Source organism: Mastomys coucha, unplaced genomic scaffold (assembly GCF_008632895.1).
Source record: "Mastomys coucha isolate ucsf_1 unplaced genomic scaffold, UCSF_Mcou_1 pScaffold22, whole genome shotgun sequence".
Lineage (NCBI taxonomy): Eukaryota > Metazoa > Chordata > Mammalia > Rodentia > Muridae > Mastomys > Mastomys coucha.
This window is the reverse complement of record NW_022196905.1, coordinates 214,285,048-214,306,092: the sequence shown is the minus strand read 5'-3', so window position 1 is coordinate 214,306,092 and position 21,045 is coordinate 214,285,048. Positions and strand designations below refer to the sequence as shown.

The 21,045-nt window shown below is 36.3% G+C and overlaps 1 protein-coding gene across 14 annotated transcripts in view; it reads right to left on the bottom strand.

Moving 5' to 3' along the window:
• Positions 1-21,045, bottom strand: part of Iqcm (IQ motif containing M) — a 693,129-nt gene that overhangs the window by 277,853 nt on the left and 394,231 nt on the right. For 12 of the 14 annotated variants that reach the window (XM_031340352.1, XM_031340354.1, XM_031340355.1 and 9 more), the window contains 2 exons: positions 8,262-8,352; positions 3,714-3,787 (listed from right to left, as the gene is read on the bottom strand). In XM_031340352.1, coding sequence (XP_031196212.1) covers positions 3,714-3,787; positions 8,262-8,352 — 165 coding nt within the window. The remainder of the gene's footprint in view (positions 1-3,713; positions 3,788-8,261; positions 8,353-21,045) is intronic. The other 2 variants (XM_031340358.1, XM_031340360.1) reach the window with 1 other exon arrangement.

Genomic DNA, 21,045 nt, shown 5'->3' with positions numbered 1-21,045 from the left:
AGAGTGGGAGAGGTGGTAGTGAGGTCATGAAAAGACATGGAGTTACTGACTGTAGACTTTAACACTCGCAAGTCCACAACTGTGGAGATTGGATCAGATGGCGTTGTGGCAGATACCTCACAAGGTTTTCCCTGAGGGATTCAAGCTTGTGAATTGAGAGAAGTCACTGTTTATAGTTAACAGTCTATAAATCAAACAGCCACGGATAAAGGAGGTTATCTACCTATTCATTCCTTTCCTAAACAGCAACTTCATTCTTTCCTCAAGGACCTCACATTTGACACACAAAGCCCACAGAGCTGAGGGGGCCATCATCAAGCCACAGAATTTGTCACTTAAGTTTGGTAGGATGCTTCAACTCAGCTCCATTCTTCCAGAATTCCTTCTGAAATATTCTGTTAAGAACACTTTTCTAAAGAATCCATGCCATGGTTCCATTCTCTTAGAATGAGATAGAAAAGAAAGAGTTTTGAAATCACTGGTGGAAAGGGTGTTTGTTGGAGTATCAAACTATAAGTGCTTTATTAAATGTACTGAAGCATGAAGGCAAAATGGCATATTGAAGATCTGCAGTGGGACAACTACAGTGGCAATAGCAGAAACAGGTGTCTCTATGAAGGAGCAGTGTTCACACTGTGAAGGGTGTGTTGTAAGACAGATCCTCTTGTAGGATAGGTGTTGAGACAGGGCTTTGCTCCTATTGTATCTTTGACTTGGAAACCATTACTAGTAACTTCAGCTCAGCTTTGGTAAGCATCAGGTGTAGAAGGATCAGAATTCTAGTCTCATTGAAGTAACTCTACTATCATCATGAGCAAGCACTCTGCTATACCATTTTAAAAGGTGATCTTCAAAGAAGGATACCCTAATCATCCACTTCAAATTTCAATCAAATGGATAAAAATCAGGATTGGTATTGATTCCTATGATCTATTTTTCTTTCCATTTTCTTTCAATGAAAATCATGATTCATTCCTAAAATATTTTAGAAATGTTTAAGGTCTTAGAAAATAGCCATGCCCTTTGGAGGAAGCTGATCTAGGTCCTTTCCTTCACTGTTTACATCACTTTGTTATTTAATCGACTTCAGTGAATATTTCTTCTGATTACTGGAGATACAATAGGCTTAGTAATAATAAAAGTCTATGTCATACAGATTTTTAGAAAACATCATTAGAGTGAACATTAGAAGCATTTTAAAATACTGTTTTTCAACAAAGATGCAATGCAATTCAAGGAACATATATAAATTATTTTAGAATAAAAAAATCAACATTTTTCACATTGTATTTTACAGAATAAATCACTGGTCCTAAGCCTTTAAACATTTCTATTTTAATTGTCTGTTGTTGTGGTTGTTGTTTAGAAATATTTATTTCAATTAAAATATAATGATTTAGCTATAACCAAAACAAAATTCAACAAAGCTCCATGAAGAGTAGTTATGAAACTACTCTTGTTGGAGATACATGTCATTTTAAAGGAAGAAAAAATAGCACCTATAACATTCAGAAATTATCAATTTACTGAAAGTTTTATACCTTCAGAATAAATTATATCAACTGACTGATGGTAGATAATGGTTGAGAGCCCTGGAATATGAAAACCAGGCTGCTGGAGAGTCTGGCTCTGAGGCATGGAACTACAAAACGTTTACTGGATTTAATAACATCATTGATTCAGTCGCTTATGGTCATTACTTTTTAAAAAGCATTAGAAAATAGTGTCAAGTATTTTATTTCCCCACATTAGTTAGGGGGGCACTTTTATAATTATCTTGTGTCTTTCTACTCTCTAGAGTGAAGTGGCACACAGATTTTGACAACTGCTTAACTTTAGTACCTTCTTTTAATTTGTATCCACTCATTCATCCATCTACTCATCCAACATACATTAATTCATATTACATGGTGGATGCTGTGAATGGGACAGTCTTTCGCTGCCATGAAACTGTGGTTCCTTTACTACATGTTTTAGATAATTTAAAAGAATATTTTTTCATTTGAGCAACTTTTAGCACATCTTAATTGTATTACCTAGGTGGCTGAAAGTTTGGTCTTTCCCTTTGATTTCATAATGATCTGTAGTCGGGATTCTCTCACCAAACATGTTAGAAAGGTCTTCTTATCTTTTTTTAGCATAAACAGACAAAGATTGAGCCTTTGTCTAGTTATTGTACATATAGAAGGAAAAAAAAGACTTAACTGAGCTTCAACATTCATGAGAATTGTTGACCAATCCAATTAGCTAAAAAATCCCTCTTCCAGATAAATGTGTGATTTGTATGAGGGATAGGTGATACCACTAACCTTTGGAAATTCTGAATAAGTCTAAAGGGCACAGAATTAGTACAATTTAAGTGTTTGCCTCAGCTTTGTCATTAGGAAATTTCTATATAACTATTTGTATTAAAAATAATTCATAATAATGAATAAAAAACATTCATTAAACCCTATCTTTTATGTCAAGATTTCCCAGAATTTACTTCCCCACATTAGTTAGGGGGGCACTTTTATAATTATCTTGTGTCTTTCTACTCTCTAGAGTGAAGTGGCACACAGATTTTGACAACTGCTTAACTTTAGTACCTTCTTTTAATTTGTATCCACTCATTCATCCATCTACTCATCCAACATACATTAATTCATATTACATGGTGGATGCTGTGAATGGGACAGTCTTTCCCATATATAGATGTATATAGATGCTAAATCCTAAATAATTTTTTATTTATTTTGGAAAGTACACATAGAAAAGTGAGTGTGTGGAGAGAGGACAACTTGCATGAGTCAGTTTTTCCCTCTGCTGTGGGGTTTCCAGCACTAGGTCTTGGGACGTCACACTTGGCAGGAGTTCTTTCAACAGCTAAGCCATCTTACTAGCCTAGTCTAGAATATTCCAGATCCCCACTGAGACTCATGAATTATTTTGTTTTCCTGGGGGCTCATATTACCTGATTAAAGTTTCAAAAATGTTATACATGGGGCAATCTAAGAGTCAAAGTATTACACATTTAGTAGTTTGGATAATTATACGTAGATGTATAGAAGTGTACTTCATAGAAAGGAAGTTTGAAAAATGAGCTCCTACATGGTCCTTGAAGCTTTGTATCATAATCCAAAGAATGACAAGATCGAAGTGAGATAATATTTTATTCAGTCCTTAACATTCCAAGGATGTTAACACTTTCCAAACGTAAAACTTCTTTCTAAAACCAACGTTCTATAAAAGAGCTTTTTTCTTAATAAAATCCTGAAGCTTAAGAACATGAGTAACAAGGTACAAGGAGGAAAAACTACACATAGTTTCCTTATGTCAATACTGCCTACTAAGTCTTCAAAATAGTCTCTAGGTCCCAACCTTTCTGACTGCGCCGAAAGGGCCGTAAAGTATCATGTGCAGCTTCCTTTGAAGAACTTTTATATACTTTAAAAAGAGTAACTTAAAAAATTATTCCTGGAAACTCCTTTTTAATCCTAAAAATTTATCTTCATAATTTCCTACAACATTCTATGTTCATATTTTAAAGATCCACCTTCTCAGGTTTAAATAAAGTTACAAAAATTAGATCTCACTAGTTGTTCCCCCAAATCCCTTTAATCTTCTGACACGGTGTTTTGGGTGAGATAATAAGTGACTTTGCTCAATACCAACTCTTTGGTTTATGTGATGGAAATCACTACTGCTCCCAGCTTTTGTCCAGTGAAACTCACCAAGTTCCTTCAGAAGTCCCAGAGAAGAGGTCAGACTATGCAAGCCAACGTGGGAATGGAAGGGCTCCAATATTCTGTTTTCAAAACATAAGAGTTACAACTTGAGTCATTCAGTGCCCCCTGTTGGTAACACAAGCCCCCACACCTCTTATTACAGGATTAAATGCTAACTTCAGGTGCTTCTAACGACAGAACTAGAGCTATAACACCCTCAGTGCCCTACATAGTAGACAGTATTAGAAGAATAATATTAAACGTTGCTGGTTCTGAGTGTAGGTATACATCAGGAACATCTCCGTTCTGAGCAAGCCCTGCCTAACAGAAGTCAGGAAAACAAGCACCGTGTGTATTTTTTATTGTTTCCTAAGAGATTTTTAAATCATGCTTTTCTAATGCCCCTTGTAAAGATTTAAACAGGTCTGTCTGTAGGATCTAAAGCCAAGGACAAGGTAGACAGTTTAGAAAATGTAAATAACCAAAAGAAAAGAAACATCTCTAATCCCATCAATCCAATATTTTGCTAATTATTGAAAATTTATAGTTTGTCATAGAATAGGTATTATTTAAGCCTTCTGTATGTCCTATCTAATTTAATATGCCCAACAACCAATTGCTACTATTAATTTACAAATTTTATACATGAAGGAACTAAAATGCATAGAGGTTATTAGGTCAGATTATCCCAACTAGAAATAGGTGGAGCCATGATTTGAGGTTAGGCAGTAGGCTTGCATAATTATAGTACACTATTTTATTCTAACTTCATTTGACATGTTTAGCTGAATAATATATCCATACCTTTTCAATGTTTATGTGTATATAATGTAAATGAACTTTCTAAGTAGTTTTTACATTTAATATTATATTATGAACATCTTCATTAACATATATAGATGCTTATTGTTATACTAGACAATTATTTAATGTTGTACTGTATGGACTGAATATACTAATGATTTATTCATCTTCTAATAGATGTTTAGTGTGCTCACACTATTTTGCCAATTTTAAAAAAGGCTCAGAAACCTTTGGGCATTCTCAATTGTACACCTGTTCAATTACCTGTTTGGTATAAATGCCTAGAAATGGAATTGCTGCCTAGGTGTTATGTAAATATTACAGAGGTGTTACTATTTAAAATGTTTTTCTAAGAGAAATAAAACAATATGTATGGGGAAAGAGACTATGACAATCCTGGTCGGAGCTTGCTATCAGATATGATGTAGGCACTAAATAAAAAGTAAATAAGTTACAAGATTAACTCATCTCATCTTTCTGTTATTCATATGACATATACAAGGATTTGCTCAAAGACTGGTGTAATTCCATTTGAAATTTTAGAATTTATTTATAGCCTACCAAATTTGAGGTAAACATGTGTTGGACAGTTCACTTTCTAATATGTAGACCATGGCTAAGTATTTAATCTTCAGATTAGGAAAAATGATATTTTTTCTACAATCTTCTACTAATAAAAAATTGTAACAAAAATCATTTTAGTAAAAAAAAAAGGGAAAAGGATTAAGTAATAATTCAGAGGTGTTTCAACCTAGTGAAAACCATGCCAATAATTGTAGCACTTTTGAGGACAGGTGAAGCACAACCGCACAGGGAATACCAACAGGCACTTCATCATGGTCCTGTCATTAAACTGGTCAGAAGACCTACAGACTGTCAAATACAGCGTAAGAAGCTCAGGGATGACAAAGCAGAGGTCAAAGTTTAGGCTCGATGCCTGGATTCCAAGAGTGCATGGGCAGAAATGCAGATGCCATGCTTTCCAATGCACTGGCTGTCACTGACAGCAGCAGAGGTCAGCACTTGTGAGTCGGTCAGTGCAGCTTTGTCATGGTTGGAAAGTGACATTTAGAATGTACCCACATCCACCATTACCATCCTAAGACCAGGTTGTTTTATGCATGATAATCTTTAATTTAAAATCTGAAGATAAAGTAAAGAATGTCACGTTCTTAAGCTTAAATGTGAAAATGAGACAAACCACTTTGTTTGCTCTTTGCATGACAAAAATAGAAAACTGTAGATGAATTAAAACATCACCTGTTCACAAAATTCTTTGATATTTTTTATTTTTTTAGCCATTTTTTTCTCTTCAGTAAATATTTTTATAATCTACCTAAAAATGCTGTTTGTCATCTTAACCATATGCGCTTTCTTTCTAAGTCATCTTGAAAGGAAATATAGAAGAAAGGAAAAAAAACTCCCCATAAGCCTCTGTGACCTGGACAGAACCACACCCAAAATCTAATTCTTTTCTTTCTGCTGCCTACAGCATCTCTGCTAAGCTTTCTCTGCACTATATGAAGAGCCAGATTTCAATGAAGAACTCAACCCGGTGTCTTCTTTTAAAAAAAAAAAAAAATCTACCAAAATGCAGATTTATAAAAAAACCTGACTCACCATATCCCAAAGCACTTGCTTGTCTGTCTGTCTGTCTGTCTACACTCCCATCACACTGCACCATTAACAAGATGAAGCTGACGCTAAGGTAGGAAAAACTTACCAGCATAAACTAGCTGTAAATAAAAAAAAAAAAGGCGGCCCAAGCAGATTCAAGTTCCGGCTTTATGTGCCCCAGGGTGTAATTGGAGTACTTGTACCTGCACTTAAGTTCAAAAAAGTGTTGATCTTCATCATTAAACAGGACATGATTTCATTTAAAAATGGGAGCTAGGGGATGTTAGGAGACCTTTATCTCCTACCAGTTGCAGAAGAAATAATTCCCTGAGAAACAGTTAACCCTTCTGAGAAAGACACCAGGATGAAAAACACTATTCTTGCTCAGATTTATCACTAACAAGTGCTTATTTGTCCCTAAATCACTGTTAATGTTCCTTGGATTAAAGGCTTCATAAAATAAATGAAGAATGATTTTTAGATTTTTTTTTTAAGATTTATTTATTTATTATATGTAAGAACACTGTAGCTGTCTTCAGACACACCAGAAGAGGGTGTCAGATCTCATTACGGGTGGTTGTGAGCCACCATGTGGTTGCTGGGATTTGAACTCATGACCTTTTGAAGAGCAGTCAGTGCTCTTCCCTGCTGAGCCATCTCACCAGCCCGAAGAATGATTTTTAAATGACTTGAGTTAACTTTTCTAGTTATTAAAAGCTTGCTGGATAGACTAAATGGTATAACTGTTGTATTAAATAGTCTTCCAACACCCATGACTTCAGCTAACTAACCTGAATCTGGAGTTAAATGAGGTAAAGATAGAAAGGGGAAACTCTTTAAAATAATCTTTCAATATGATAACTTCTTTTCTTTATAATTTGTATCTTCCCAATCATAAATAAAACCAGACTTCTTGCCCTGAAGTGGTGCATGTCTCCCATTTGTTCAAATCTGAGACTTGTAACAGATTTAATCAAAGAAAAAGGTTACACCGGTCAAGGGTCTTCTGGTGTTCAGCTCAATTTGTGACACAGATTTTGGAAGACAAGATATTCTTTAAAAGCAAAATAGGATTTCCCCCAATTTATATTATTTATACATTGAGGCAATTACTGAAATGTTCTTAGCATGGTGTATTAATGAATTGCTGTAAAATAAGCCATCAAGAGAGTGTGTTAACAGGAGAACATCTACATTGTACAAGTTCTCAAATATATGTGCTTAGGGAAGTCAGAGGTTTTATCTGAGGCCTTAGGGTAACACATATACACACAAACATGAACACACACACATACACATCTCCTTGTAAAAGTATCTGGAAGATGCTATGACCCTGTAGAATAATCCAGAAGAGTAGCTAACCCAATTCCAGGCACTGTAGAGAGCAGAAGCAAGGTTGCAAATCCTTGCATCGCAACCACACTCTGTGGAATCACCCTCACCGTCTGTCACAGAAAAATTAATCTTTAATTATTAGATTTTAAAGGGAAAATTTATGTTATTTTGCTCTATAATTGCTGCAAAGGAGTTATTAAAATTCCAAACTTATGTAATATTATCATAAAATATGGCATTTTTTTCAAGAAAGACACAAATTGGATTTGAGCTTCTGCACTGTAAAATCCAGATGGTTTGCTTAGCTACTCAGACATTCTCCAGTTCAAAAGTTAATTGAACTAAAAACTAAAATTTTGATAATTGATATGCTTTGGGACTAGAGCAGAAAGATAAATTAGCCTCATGCATAGGGTGTTAATGGGTTTGAGAAACTACTGTTGTTGGTCAGAGAATATGGTCAAAGAAGAAAATCAATCTCTGTGTGTGTGTGTGTGTGTGTGTGTGTGTGTCCTCTCTCTCTCCCTCTCTCCTCTCTGTCTGTTTCTGTCTCTGTCTCTCCCTCCCTCCCCACCTTCCTACCTCTCCCTTCTCTCCTCTCTTTCTCTCTGCATTCTCTAGGTTAGATAGTCCCACAGTACCTGGATCTCTCTCTCTCTCTCTCTCTCTCTCTCCCTCTCTCTCTCCCTCTCTCTGTCTGTTTCTGTCTCTGTCTCTCCCTCCCTCCCCACCTTCCTCCCTCTCCCTTCTCTCCTCTCTTTCTCTCTGCATTCTCTAGGTTAGATAGTCCCACAGTACCTGGACTTCCTGTGATGCATCTCCTTCTCTTTCTCCATTCGCTTACTCACGGATTCAATATCGTTCATTATTTTACCCAGTTTAACTTCTTCTAGAATTAACCAAAAAAGCTTTGATTATAAACTACTATAATTTCCAAAAATGTACTTTTTGATTAAATTGCAAATAACAGACTTTTTTTAAAATAGGAGATGCTATATTATTAAAAAAATTACTAGCACAAAGTTACTCAAAAAAACACATTTGAATGGTTTTCCCTTACCCTATGTAACTCTGACCTTTTGTAACTACTAAAATTTAGTGTTAGAAAGTAAACTATAAATGAACAGCATATATCAAAAAAAAAGAGATTTCAGAAAAATGCCTGCATCAACATAGAACATGCCCATGTTTACAAAGGACTTTTGTGTATATCACCATTATTATCTTTATTATCATAAAGCTTAGTTTATATAGGAGGCTCTGATATTTTAAAATAAATTACCAAGTCATTAATTAACAGAAACAAAAATCTCCTCATTTAATAGGGTTAGGCTTAAGACAAAAATAATAAGTTCATTATCTACCAAGCACTTTTCATTTCTCTGCTTAGATATATTAAAAGATACAAATGAATATGGTCCATACATCATAAACTCTATATTTTAGGATATATATATATATATATGTATATATATATATGTGTGTGTGTGTGTGTGTATCTATCTACATATAGAGATATATAGATATATATGGCTTTGAGGTCTTAATGTCAACATAGAATGGAATGCACCAGAATGAATAATATAGTTTAGTATAACACAGAACATTAAATTAGAGGAGAAACTGATAACAAATACTAATATTTTTCTGATAATGTTCTGAGTACTGAGTCTCTAGAACTGACCTATGAATTACCTCGTGTGAGCTTCAGCATAGTGGCTTTTTGAAGAGTACTGTGTTTATACAGGAAGGGGAGCAACAGTTTCCAGAGCTACTGTTCGAAACCCACAGAAGTTCTATAGTGAAAGTTCTCTGTAGTGTCTTTTAACCAAATAATGTAAGATTGCTTTCAAACTTCAGAATACATGACATTTTACCCCTACAACTCAGTAAAGAATTAAAGGAGGGGCCAGATGGCAATTAAGCATGACAAACTGATAGAGCTCCCCTAAGATGGGCAATGGGCTTCCTGGCTGCTTCCAACACTCATAATACATTGGAGCTTGTAACCATCTTTTTATGTAAAATCTCACTTTTGAACTGATGTTATAAAACTTTAGGAATTCAGTTTTATAACCTGAATTGTAAATCAGTTGATTGAAATAAATAGAAGAAAGGAGATGAAGACGCTAGAAATGAAAGTAGAGGAGTCCTGAAGACCATTGGAGAATTTACCATACATAAAATCAGGTAGAAGGTACATAGGACATGAGAAGGGCCAATGGGATTTGCCCTGCTCCCCTCCCAGGTCACGTGACATCGGGCTCCTACCCAGTCAGCATCCTTGGTTCTAATGTCTTCTCACCTGTCTCTCTCAGAGTACCTTCAGAAGCTATTGGTAATGTTCCTCCACATACTCTTTCTCTCCTTAACAACTTCCTAACTCTCTGCTTCAGTGATTTGATCCAACTACTGTGGTTATATTTGGCACACAGGTTTATGTATCTTGCATTCGCAATACTTGAGTTCCAATTCTGAGTAATCAGCTATCCTCCCTTCCAATCAGCATGGCTCTCAGAATTAACAATAGTACGTTCCATCTGGGAAAGCCTCACAAATTACTCCCTTTTCAATCTCTTCCTTATACAATTATTCATTAAATACCACCCACTTGATATTGCCTCCTGCAGGCCCTTGCCATGCAGTCTGGAACCTTACAAGCTTCCACAGTTGGATTCCCACCTTCAACCATGACACCCTCTAATCTATCCTCCATATCTTCCATAAATATTTAACTTCTAAATTTTGGAATTCTAAATTATTATTGTGTTGTTTCCAGTATAATTTTACAGCTAGAGAACAAATTAAAGAACATATTGTATATAATTCTAGATTGCTGAAACGTGTTGGTTTCTACTTTAGAGATCAATATGCAGTCAATTTTTCACAATATTCTATATTTTCCTAAAAATAATATATAATTAAAATTATTAAGAACGCTGTTTTATAATTATCTAATAAAGTGTCCTTGCTTAGTTTTCCAGCAAGTAAAATAGCCATGTTGACGTTTGTGTGAACTTATTTATATAAATGCATATATAATTTAAGAATCAATAAAAAGTGTCTTACAGTTTGATGTTTTACCCATAGCTACTTCAGTGTACAGTTCCTAAAGACAAGGACATAAAATTCACACTCAAAACTATTTTTGTTTATGTATTTTTTTTTTAGTCAGTGTCTCTTTATTAACCATGGTGAAGTTGGAACTCATTATGTGACCATGCTGGTCTTAAACTCACATAGATATGCCTGCCTCCACCTCCCAAGGGCTGGGATTAAAAGTATGCTCAGCTACACACAATAACAAATATTCCTTAAGTGAGCATTTTATGCAGAGTTATCTAATGTACTACCTATATTCAAATCTATTAATTATTCCAAAACTATATTTTCCATAGGTTTTTCCCTTTGTCCACATTTAATCGAGCATCACATATGCCTCTTAGATCACCTCCAATCTGTAACTACCCTGTCCACAATGATATTCAAGAGCACATAACTACAACATACCTTTCATGTTGCTTTATATTAAGATATATTATGAGCCCTGAATACATTCTGGGTTTCTAAGATTCATGATAAAGACATTAAAATTGCTAGTTTTAAGTTAACTACATGTTTAAATAATGTTCTCATATGATATTAAATTATAACTTGAATTAACTCTACAGATTTTTTAACATGGCCACTGAAACTTTAAACTACATTTGCTGCTAACACAGTCATTCAGCTATGGAGCACTGACCTAGAATGTTCCTGTCAACTAGTTTAATCATTTTGGTAGAATACGAACTTTTCTTAATTTTTGTATAGAAGGGTGCACAGATATGTATAGGTGCATTTGGCCATGTGAGCACATGTGAGGACCACAGATAATAATCATATTTATAGATTCTCCACTCTACCTACCTACCTTTTAGGGGTATACTCTCAAGGACTACCTTGACTCTGGTCTTCCACTTTACTCACTGAGAGCTCACCCAGACCTTGAGAGTACACCCCTAAAAACAATCTACATTCTAGTCATTTTCCTGTGGTTACCCTAAAATTAAATTTAATTTTGACAGTAGCATTGCATCACCCCACTAAATCACTTCAAAGGCTGTTGCTAAATTTGACCGTTTGATTAAGGTGTAAATGACATTTCTTCCTTCTAAAAGGAAGCATTTTTGTTTGCTATCAATCTCTGGCTGATACTCTAACATATAAATGAGTTAATACAAAATGTCTTTTTGAAAGACAATTAAGTATCCACTAATAACTCTTGCCAAAACACTCACTAATAATATTGTGCCGTAATTCTATTGTACAATCGTTTATAAGATGGTTTCCTCTATAAGGAAAAATGTCATCATTTGCTCTCATTTTGAATATTACTATTGACATATTAATTCCTTTTTGTATTTGTATCATGATTCTTTTCTATGTTCACAAAACTTGTACATCAGGCCGAGCAGAGCCAAGGCAGCCCCACACCATGCTGTCCATCACCGTGGTCTCTCACCATTTCTTGCTTGTTGTCATGGTACTGTTCCTCCTTTCCACTCCCTTCCCTACACCCAACATGGAGTCAGGTGTGCATGAAGCAGTGCTCAGCACCTCTTCTAACACTTTCCCCCACTCTTCTTACTTTCTTTGCTAGAAAAGTCACAATTCTATTTCTACTAAAACTCAACACATTCTCCATCTTTCTTCTTTACCTCTGTGCTCTCCTGTGATGTGCTTTCTAGTTTATTAATTCTACTTTCAGTACAATACTTAAACTCTTCAGGCTTCTTCAAGTCCTCGTCAAACCTTCTCAGCTAGATCTACAGTCTGTAGCTCATTCATATGTGTATGTGTGTGTGTGTGTGTGTGTGTGCATATATATTGCCCTCAGTTGTTTTTATCTTTTACCTTTCAATTTATGTTTCTATGGTCTTTGTGAGAGGGAGGTAACTTAATCTCTCCCTTCATGACTTACTTCCTTATGAGATTTAATTTCTTATATTGCAAACTCATATTCTATACAAATAATGATTATTTACAACTAATATTTCCTAAGAATGAAAATTATTTATATATATTTCATAGAAATTTAAATACATATTCTGGGTATAAGATATAATTAAGATATAGCCCTGTAAATGTATCTGTGTTTGCTTCTTGCAGGCAGTTGATGACATTTTCAACTATAACTTTAGTTTCTCACATTATAGATTTTAAGATACTGGTAATATGAATTCTGATTCAATCCTAGGTATGGTTATTTGTGGTTATGAATTCTATAATTTTCTCATTTTTTCTAGGAGTTAAGGCAAAAAAATAGCTTCTTTTCACATTTACAATTGAGTATCTGTATCGTCGTTATTGTTGTTGTTGTTGTGTTGTTGTGGTTGCTGATGCTGCTTTGTTTTCTTTACTTTTTGTTTTGCTTCTGACTTGCTCTTTTACTAATATTATCACCCTGCAAAAGTGAAGGATCAACTTTGGGAGCATCTCACTTAGCCAACCATCTTACATGGGCCACAGGTATTTTCTCTACACATTACTCATTCAAGGGCCAAGGAAATTGGGAGCTAAAGGACACCAGAAACATGCAGGACTTTACCAAACTTCAAATGCTGACTCTACCCTAAGATGACACTCTACATTTGCTCTGTTTTCTCCACTTGTACTTTTCAGGTGCTCTGTAAAAACAATGTGCTGGATAAAGAAATGCCTGAGATGTTTTCTCATGTTGCTAATCATTCACATTTCAAGACCCACAGGATCTACAGCCTAACATTCAGTATTCAGCTGACCCTCCTTATTTTTGTATTAGTGAAAACCTTTGAATGGTGTTGACTGGTGACTCTTTACATTGAATTGTCTGCACACATGATTATAAAACAGCACAGTATAGCAGAGCATGGCCAAGCGGGTCATCAATGAGAGGAGAGGCCCTTGGCCCTGTGAAGGTTCTATGCCCCAGTGTAGGGGAATGCTAGAGCCAGGAAGCAGGAGGGAGTGGGATGGTGAGTAAGGGGAGGGGGGAGGGAACAGGGGATTGTTTTAGTTTTGGGGTTTTTTTATTTTATTTTTTTTCCTATTTTATTTTTCTTTCTTTCTTTTTTTTTTTTTTTTTTTTTTTTTTTTTTTGGAGGGGAACATGGGAAAGGAGGTATTGTAAATAAGAAAACATCTAATAAAAAAAGAGAAAGAAACATTTACTATAAGAATCAATAAATAAAATATTTAAAACTTTTTATTCAGTTATGTCTTAATATTGTATCTGCCAATGACATAGACTAACTGCTTTCATTTTCCCCAGCATTGCAGATATTACATGTATATACATACTTCAACCTCCTTCAAAGGGAAAAGTACTCATTTCTCCCCTGACATTTGTAAAGAATATTTATTCTTCTCCACCCCACTCTTTCCCCCCACCTCAGGGAGCTCCCATTTATAATGCAAAAAGAGCTTCAAGAATTAAACTGAGTTAATGTGTTGCTGGGACTTAGTTTTCTAAAAATCCATTTGAATGGTTTAGGAATAGAACACCATGAAGAAGCTGTGTTCCCTACCGCAGGTATCACCCTTTCAGGACATTATCATAGAGGAGACATCATGTGTTAAAGACAAGGGGCTACAAGAACTTTGAGGTCTCTTTTCTTCAGAGATTGCTTTATAAAAATGTCTTATATTAGTTAAATCTGATCTTTCTTCATGTAAAAAGTGAGACATTATTTACAGATTATAAAATAGTCTTTCATGTTTCTCTCTTTTCAAGACCTATTTAAATTTTATTCCATGTCATATGAAGTAATTATAATAAAATGTAGAACTTAAAAATGTTACAAATTTTATAGACAGATTCATTACTTGAGAATGACAGATTGTGATTTACTGACATTTCACATTCCAGTGTGTGGGCTGGGTGGATGTCATATGATTTTCTACTGTTGGAATTTCTAGCACATGTGTGTTATACAGAATGCCAATTCCCCACTAAACAGTGAACTCTTTGGTGGTTTCCTGAGGACAGGGATTTCTTTTATACATCTCCAGTTATTCAGTCAGTATTCAAAATAGTTGTTGAATGACTAAAGTATGACAGGCAGTCGTGTAGGTACCAGGAATACAGGAACTAACCCTGAGTTTAGAAACTCTTTCATTCTAGCCAATAAAATTACTTATATATAACTTGATGACTCCAATGGAAGCAAGCGCTGGGAAGCTATTTTCATTGTCTCATGAACACAAAACAGAATGACATGTATCCTTTAGCTTTGTAATGACGATCACAAGTATTCCCCAGTAAGAGTGCTGGATTTTTACTAAGTGTGTGTCACAGTCAAAAGTTTCACATACCTTTCCAGAGGAAATAAGCATAAGTTGATCTTCCCAGAACCATTGTCTCCAACAACAGGAAGTAGGGCTACAGTTCAGTTAGTCAAATTTGAGTTTCATTCACATGCTCTGAGGTCACCTAATTAAAGAGTCATAATGTGGGCTCCTAGTAAACAACCTCTGATACCTGCCTTTAATTAAATCATGATAGGAATCTAGATGAGTGTTGCCTTTGAGAATCACACTTTCATATATCATTATCATTGTTTTCAAAGAAAGGAATTTTTTATGTGAATTAAAGGCTACTGAATGGTTGAAAACCATGGAAGTCAAAAACAAAGACTCAAGGGAGATTTGGAGGTATCTCCCCAGAAGACAGTATCTACCTTCCTCAAATAATACACATAGGCCCTTTCTATACCTCCTTTCTTAAGCTGGATTTTCATATGTGTATAAAATACTTGCTCACCCCTTACCCCAGTACATTCAGTTGAAGAGAAGCAAATGTACCAATACCTTAAGTTCCAGGATTCACAGTTTGAGCATTCTCCTATGGTATTGACTCCACTGTATGTGTGAGTAACACCTATCCTGATTCATCACCTCAAGGAGGACTGAAGAGGGAAACTGATACAAGATGCTCTAAATAGTTGAAAAGTCTGCCTTTAATCCCCAAAACATTGTTTCTTATAAGAACAGGTAAAACAAATACATGCCCACATACAAAAAAAAAAATACATATAGCTCCTTATAAGCAAATCATACTTCTGTTTACAGATGACATGCATGGCGGTGATTCCTTCATCCTGTACTTAACCTGTTATTTCTTACCATGCTTCAAGTTTCAACATTTTGTAATTTTTTTTCTATCTTCTCTGGACATTTATTTTATAGCTCAAATTAAGTTCTGTCAGGGTACCATCTATGCCTGTCTTCCTGCTCTCTCCCCACTAAAGGAATACACCTCCTGTAAATGTGGTGGTTTGAATAAGAATGGTCCCTACAGGGTCATGTGGAAACATTTAAAAGGATTGGAAGAACTAGAAGGTGTGGTCCTGTCAGAGGTTGCTTGTCATTGGGGAGAGCTTTGAAGTTTCAAAAGCCTGTGCTAGGCCCAGTCACTCTCTCTGCCTATGGATCAAGATGTAATTCTCAGCTACTTGTCCAGCACCAGGACTGCCTGATGCCATGCTCTCCACAAGATGATAGTGGACTAAGCCTCTGAAACTGTAAAAAAAAAAAAAACCCTCCCAGATAAATGCTTTATTTTATGTCATATTTTATATGACACTTGGTCATAGTGTCTCCTCATAGCAATAGAACAGTGGCTGAGACAGTATCTTTCACATTTCAGTGCAACACTACAGCACATGTCTCTTAACTCACTGTTATGTACCCACTAGCCCCTGTACTACAATTCCTTTGCTGCAGACTTCTCTCAGATATAAAGTGTTTGGAAACTCACTATACATACCAAACCGTAACATGTGATGGACTTACATAAGGACCTTTAGCACTGAAATCGAGAGATAGAATCTGCTGCTTGACCACCAAAGTTGGAAGCCACTTACCCTTTCTGAGTACCAATTTTCTATTCTTAAATATGTATTTAAATATTCTTAATATGTAACACTCAGTTGATATAGCTGAGCATCACATATTAGACAGTGGTCTGTTAGATGATCTATAAACTGAATACTCAGCAATCAAGAGGACGATGTGGCTTTGTTGCTTTTGCTTTCTGCTGACTTAGAAAATGAATTTTTCAGATCCTTTCTACCTAGCAGCACTCCTATGTATTTGCTAAGGATATCACTGTGGTGATTCTGAAAGAATTCCTATTTCCTTCCCATAGTGTTTGAACTTGGGGAAATAAGATACTTATTCATAACTCCAAATCTCTCTTGACTCCCCAAATGAAACATTCAGTTGACCCTCAGAACCAAAAAAATAGATAAACATTCAAATATAAGCCCATCATGACAGTTAAAAAGTCAAGGGAAGGGATCACATCGGAACCCCCCAACAACCCAGGCTGTTGCCAGAAATTTACAACAAGGCCTTATTGCTAAATCAATAGACACTAGCTTTACCACTAGGTGCTAACTACCATAGTGCAGGAAGATACTCTGCATACCACCAAAAGAGAAACATAAACCCAGCTACAAAATCTTTCATCTACAATGGTTTCCTACTTGCAATATTGACACAAAGCTGCAAAACGTGTAGGAGTAACCAATCAATATCTGATATGACCTAAGGCCCACTCCATGAGAGGAAAGCAATACCCAACCCTTCTTATGTGACCAAGAAGCAGACATTAGATATCCCAGGGACCTAGAGTCAAACCAAATACTACTGTTCTAAAAAAAAAAAGAAAGAAAGAAAGAAAGAAAGAAAGAAAGAAAGAAAGAAAGAAAGAAAGAAAAGAAAGCATCATAAAAAACATGTAACCGCCGGGCGGTGGTGGCGCACGCCTTTAATCCCAGCACTTGGGAGGCAGAGGCAGGCGGATTTCTGAGTTCGAGGCCAGCCTGGTCTACAGAGTGAGTTCCAGGACAGCCAAGGCTACACAGAGAAACCCTGTCTCGAAAAACCAAAAAAAAAAAAAAAAACATGTAACCATAACATAAAATGACTCCTAACAATTTCTGCTATGATCATAGATAGATGCCTTATTCAGAGATCACTATAGAAGCCTCCTCTTGTAGCATATGGGAACTGGGAACAAGTGCAGAGCCACAGCCATATATTATGGAGTGAGAAACATTGGAACACACAGCCCCAGGTAAGGTGTCTTTTATCAAATTCTTCCTCTCAGGGATCAGGGAAACCCTGTGAGAGAGGAACAAAATAGAGTATAAGAGTCAGAGGGATGGAGAACATCAAGAAAATAAGGTCTGTAAATCAACATGCTCAAAGCTCATTTGAACTCACAGAGACTGAAGCAGTATGCACAGATCTGTACCCGTTTAATGTGTTTCTGGAATTCCTGAGTATGTACATAACTTGTAGGTCACTGGTTGTTGTCCCTTCTCTTGGACTCTTTTTCTTCTGTTTGTTTGTTTTGTCCAATTTCAATGGGCTAGTTTTTGTTTTATCTTATTATGTTTTGTTTTATTATTGCCCCTTAGAAGTCTTTTTGTTTTCTATTGTGAGATAGAATGGGAATGGATCTGGAGGAGATGGGAGATAGAGGGGACCTGGGAGTAGAAAGAGAGCAACCATATATTATGTGAGAAAAAAAATCTATCTTAATAAAAGAAATAAAAGAAAAAAGTCAAGGGACCAAGGGGGGAAAGATGTATCTCCCTAGAATGGCAAAAGAAAATAGTTATAGATGGACAATAGACAAGGTAGGTGGACTGAAATTAGAGATCAAACAAGCCCTCAATGACTCATGTGTTTGAACGGCACTATTAGTAGAGGATTGCAAATTCGATCATCAATAGGAGGAGAGGACCTTAGCCCTGTGAAGGTTCTGTGCCCCAGTGTTGGAGAATGCCAGGGCCAATAAGTGGGAGAGGGTGGGGTGGCAGGCATGGGGAGGGGGAAGGCAACAGGGGTTTGTTCTTGTTGTTTTTGTTTGTTTGTTTTTTGGAGGGGAAACTGGGAAAGGAGAAATCTACATGTTAAAAAATAGTGAAAGAAATCAGGCATTGTAGTCTACTGGGTAAGAGTTAATAATCCCAGGGCAAGTTCAAAAAAGTAAATTTAGAATTCTCATTATAGCCACATATGGCAGACTACATTACACAGTAGAAGAAAGTTGGTGGGCTCCTCTGGTAAATGGAGGTCCCCCACAAATACTTAGAATAACAGCTGACTCACTCCCATATACAGGAATTTACAATGGTCTTGGAAGAAGACGGATTGTGGTTTAAGAAGGAGCTAAAGTATTGTATTATTCATGGAAAGGTTAGCAAGAATGGGACCTTCCTGGTGCATACTTCCACAAGCCCAGAAGAATAGCATAGTCAGGTGTTTACCAAGGGCTGGCTGCTAGAGGGTTATACAATAGACCAATAGACTAGAATTGGAACTATGGCTAGGATATGAAGCCTTTGCACCCAGGGCGAGAAGCCCTCACACCTGGATCCTAAGAATAAGCTGACTTTAGATAAGGCTGACCTTATCTCAGTTGTAACCACTGCCTGGTTTCTGCCAATTTTCATGTACACATTTTTCTGTTTTGTTTAAAGAATCATTATGCATCGGATGACCTCAATGTACCTTGACTGATGTATTATCTAACTTCCTTAACTCTTCTGTAATGACTATAAAAGTCTGGTGCTTACTTTGAGAAATTAGACTTAGGTTCAGGAAAAAAAAAAAAAAAAGAGGAGGCATGGCCTTGTGGCCTTGTTAGAGAAAATGTGTCACTAGGGGATGAGCTTTGAGGTCCCAGTTCAAGCAACTTCTTTTTCTTTTGATTACAGATAAGATGTAGAACACTCAACTACTCCTCCAGCACCATGTGTTTCTGCATGTCGCCATGCTTGCAACCATGACAATAACAGATTAAACCTCTGAAGTATAAGCCAGCCACAATTAAATGTTTTCCTTTATAAGAATTACTGTGGTCATGGTATCTTTTTACAGCAATAAAACCCCAAGACAAAAACCTAATTAGTAGAAGCTTCCTAAAACATATGCATTTAGAAAGGCGATCTAAATGATATCCTAAGTAACAGGAGAGATAGAGCCCTGAATGGACAGCTTTTATCACCAGATGAAGTTTCCAGGAGCAGTAACGAGTTACATCAAATCAGGTTCTTGCCCAAGGGGGTCCTATGGGAATGCCCAAACAACCCAGGCTATTGCCAAGTCTATTGGTGGCTCTCCACAAACTGACAGTAAGGCACTGGTACTGAACACAACAGCCACACAACTCATTAAACACAGAAAAGCTGAGCTGATGCCTACCCAGAGCCTTCACCTCTATGAACTAGTATTTGTGGTTCTGAAAGGTATTTTATATCCTATCAAAGAAGAAAGATAAACACCCACTTAGCTACAAAACACTAGTCTACAGAAGTTGTCTGCCCACAAAGTTACTTGGTACAATCATGGCACAAAGCCTATGGGAGTAACTAACCAAGATCTGATTTGACTTAAGATCTACTCCTTGAGATGGAATCCATACCCAATACTTGCTTAGATGGCCAAGAACCTGAGACTAGACAGGCCATGTACCTAGAACCAAACCAAATACTACTGTTCTTCTGAAATAACATAGCCATTTAACAACTCCAAATAGCATTCTGCTATATTCATAGACCCATGTCTTACTTAGCCATCACCAGAGAGGCTTCATCCAACAGCAGATGGGAGAAAATACAGAGGCCCACAGCCGGATAATGTGTAGAGACTGTGGAACATTCAACCTTAAAGGGGATGTCTCCACCAAATTCCTGCCTCTGAAACAGGAGGCAGGAAGAGTATAAGAGCCAGAGGAGATGGAGAAAAATGAAGGAATAAAGGCCTTCTTGATACAACAAAGCAAGCTGGGCCGTGTATGAACCCACAGAGATTGAGGCTGCATACACAAGGCCTGCATGGGTCTGCACCAGACAGAATGCTAGAGCTGAAAGGAAAAGTAGACACAACACCCATTGGTAACCCAGAAGCTATCCCCAACTGACAGCAACCTGCAAATGAATAATTAGTTTTCTACAAGAGAGTCCCACTGGGGAAAGAAGAAGTCACTCTTTTTTTTTTTCCTTGAGAATACAAATACAAGCACTTAACTTTAAAAAGCAAACACAAAGGATCATGTAAGAAGAACGAAGCCACTCTTAAGGGTGGGCCCCATGACCAGGAGTAGATAGGCAACACAAAATGAACTTAACAGTGCCTTTGGAGGTTCTTCATCTTTAAGTCTGGGGTTGTTTGTTTGTTTCCTGGTTTTTGGTTTTGGTTTTGGTTTTTAATGTTTTTTTTTTTTTTTTTTGGCTTGGTACATTTTTTTAAACTTTTATTGCATTATGATGAGAAAAGTTACATGATTTCAATTTGTCTGAATTTGTTAACATTTAAAAACATATTTTAATTAAATAGAATTGAATCACATTCTTGTTCCCCTTTTGTACCACCGCTCCTCCCATAGACCCCCCCTTCAATACCTACAATATCTTTTTTGTCATATTCCTTAAAATTTATAAATATTATAACAATAAAAATAAGTATTATAAAAATTATTTGATATAAAACAACAATTTAACAGTCTTATGTAGGTGCTCATCTACAGCAATAGTGAAAATACATT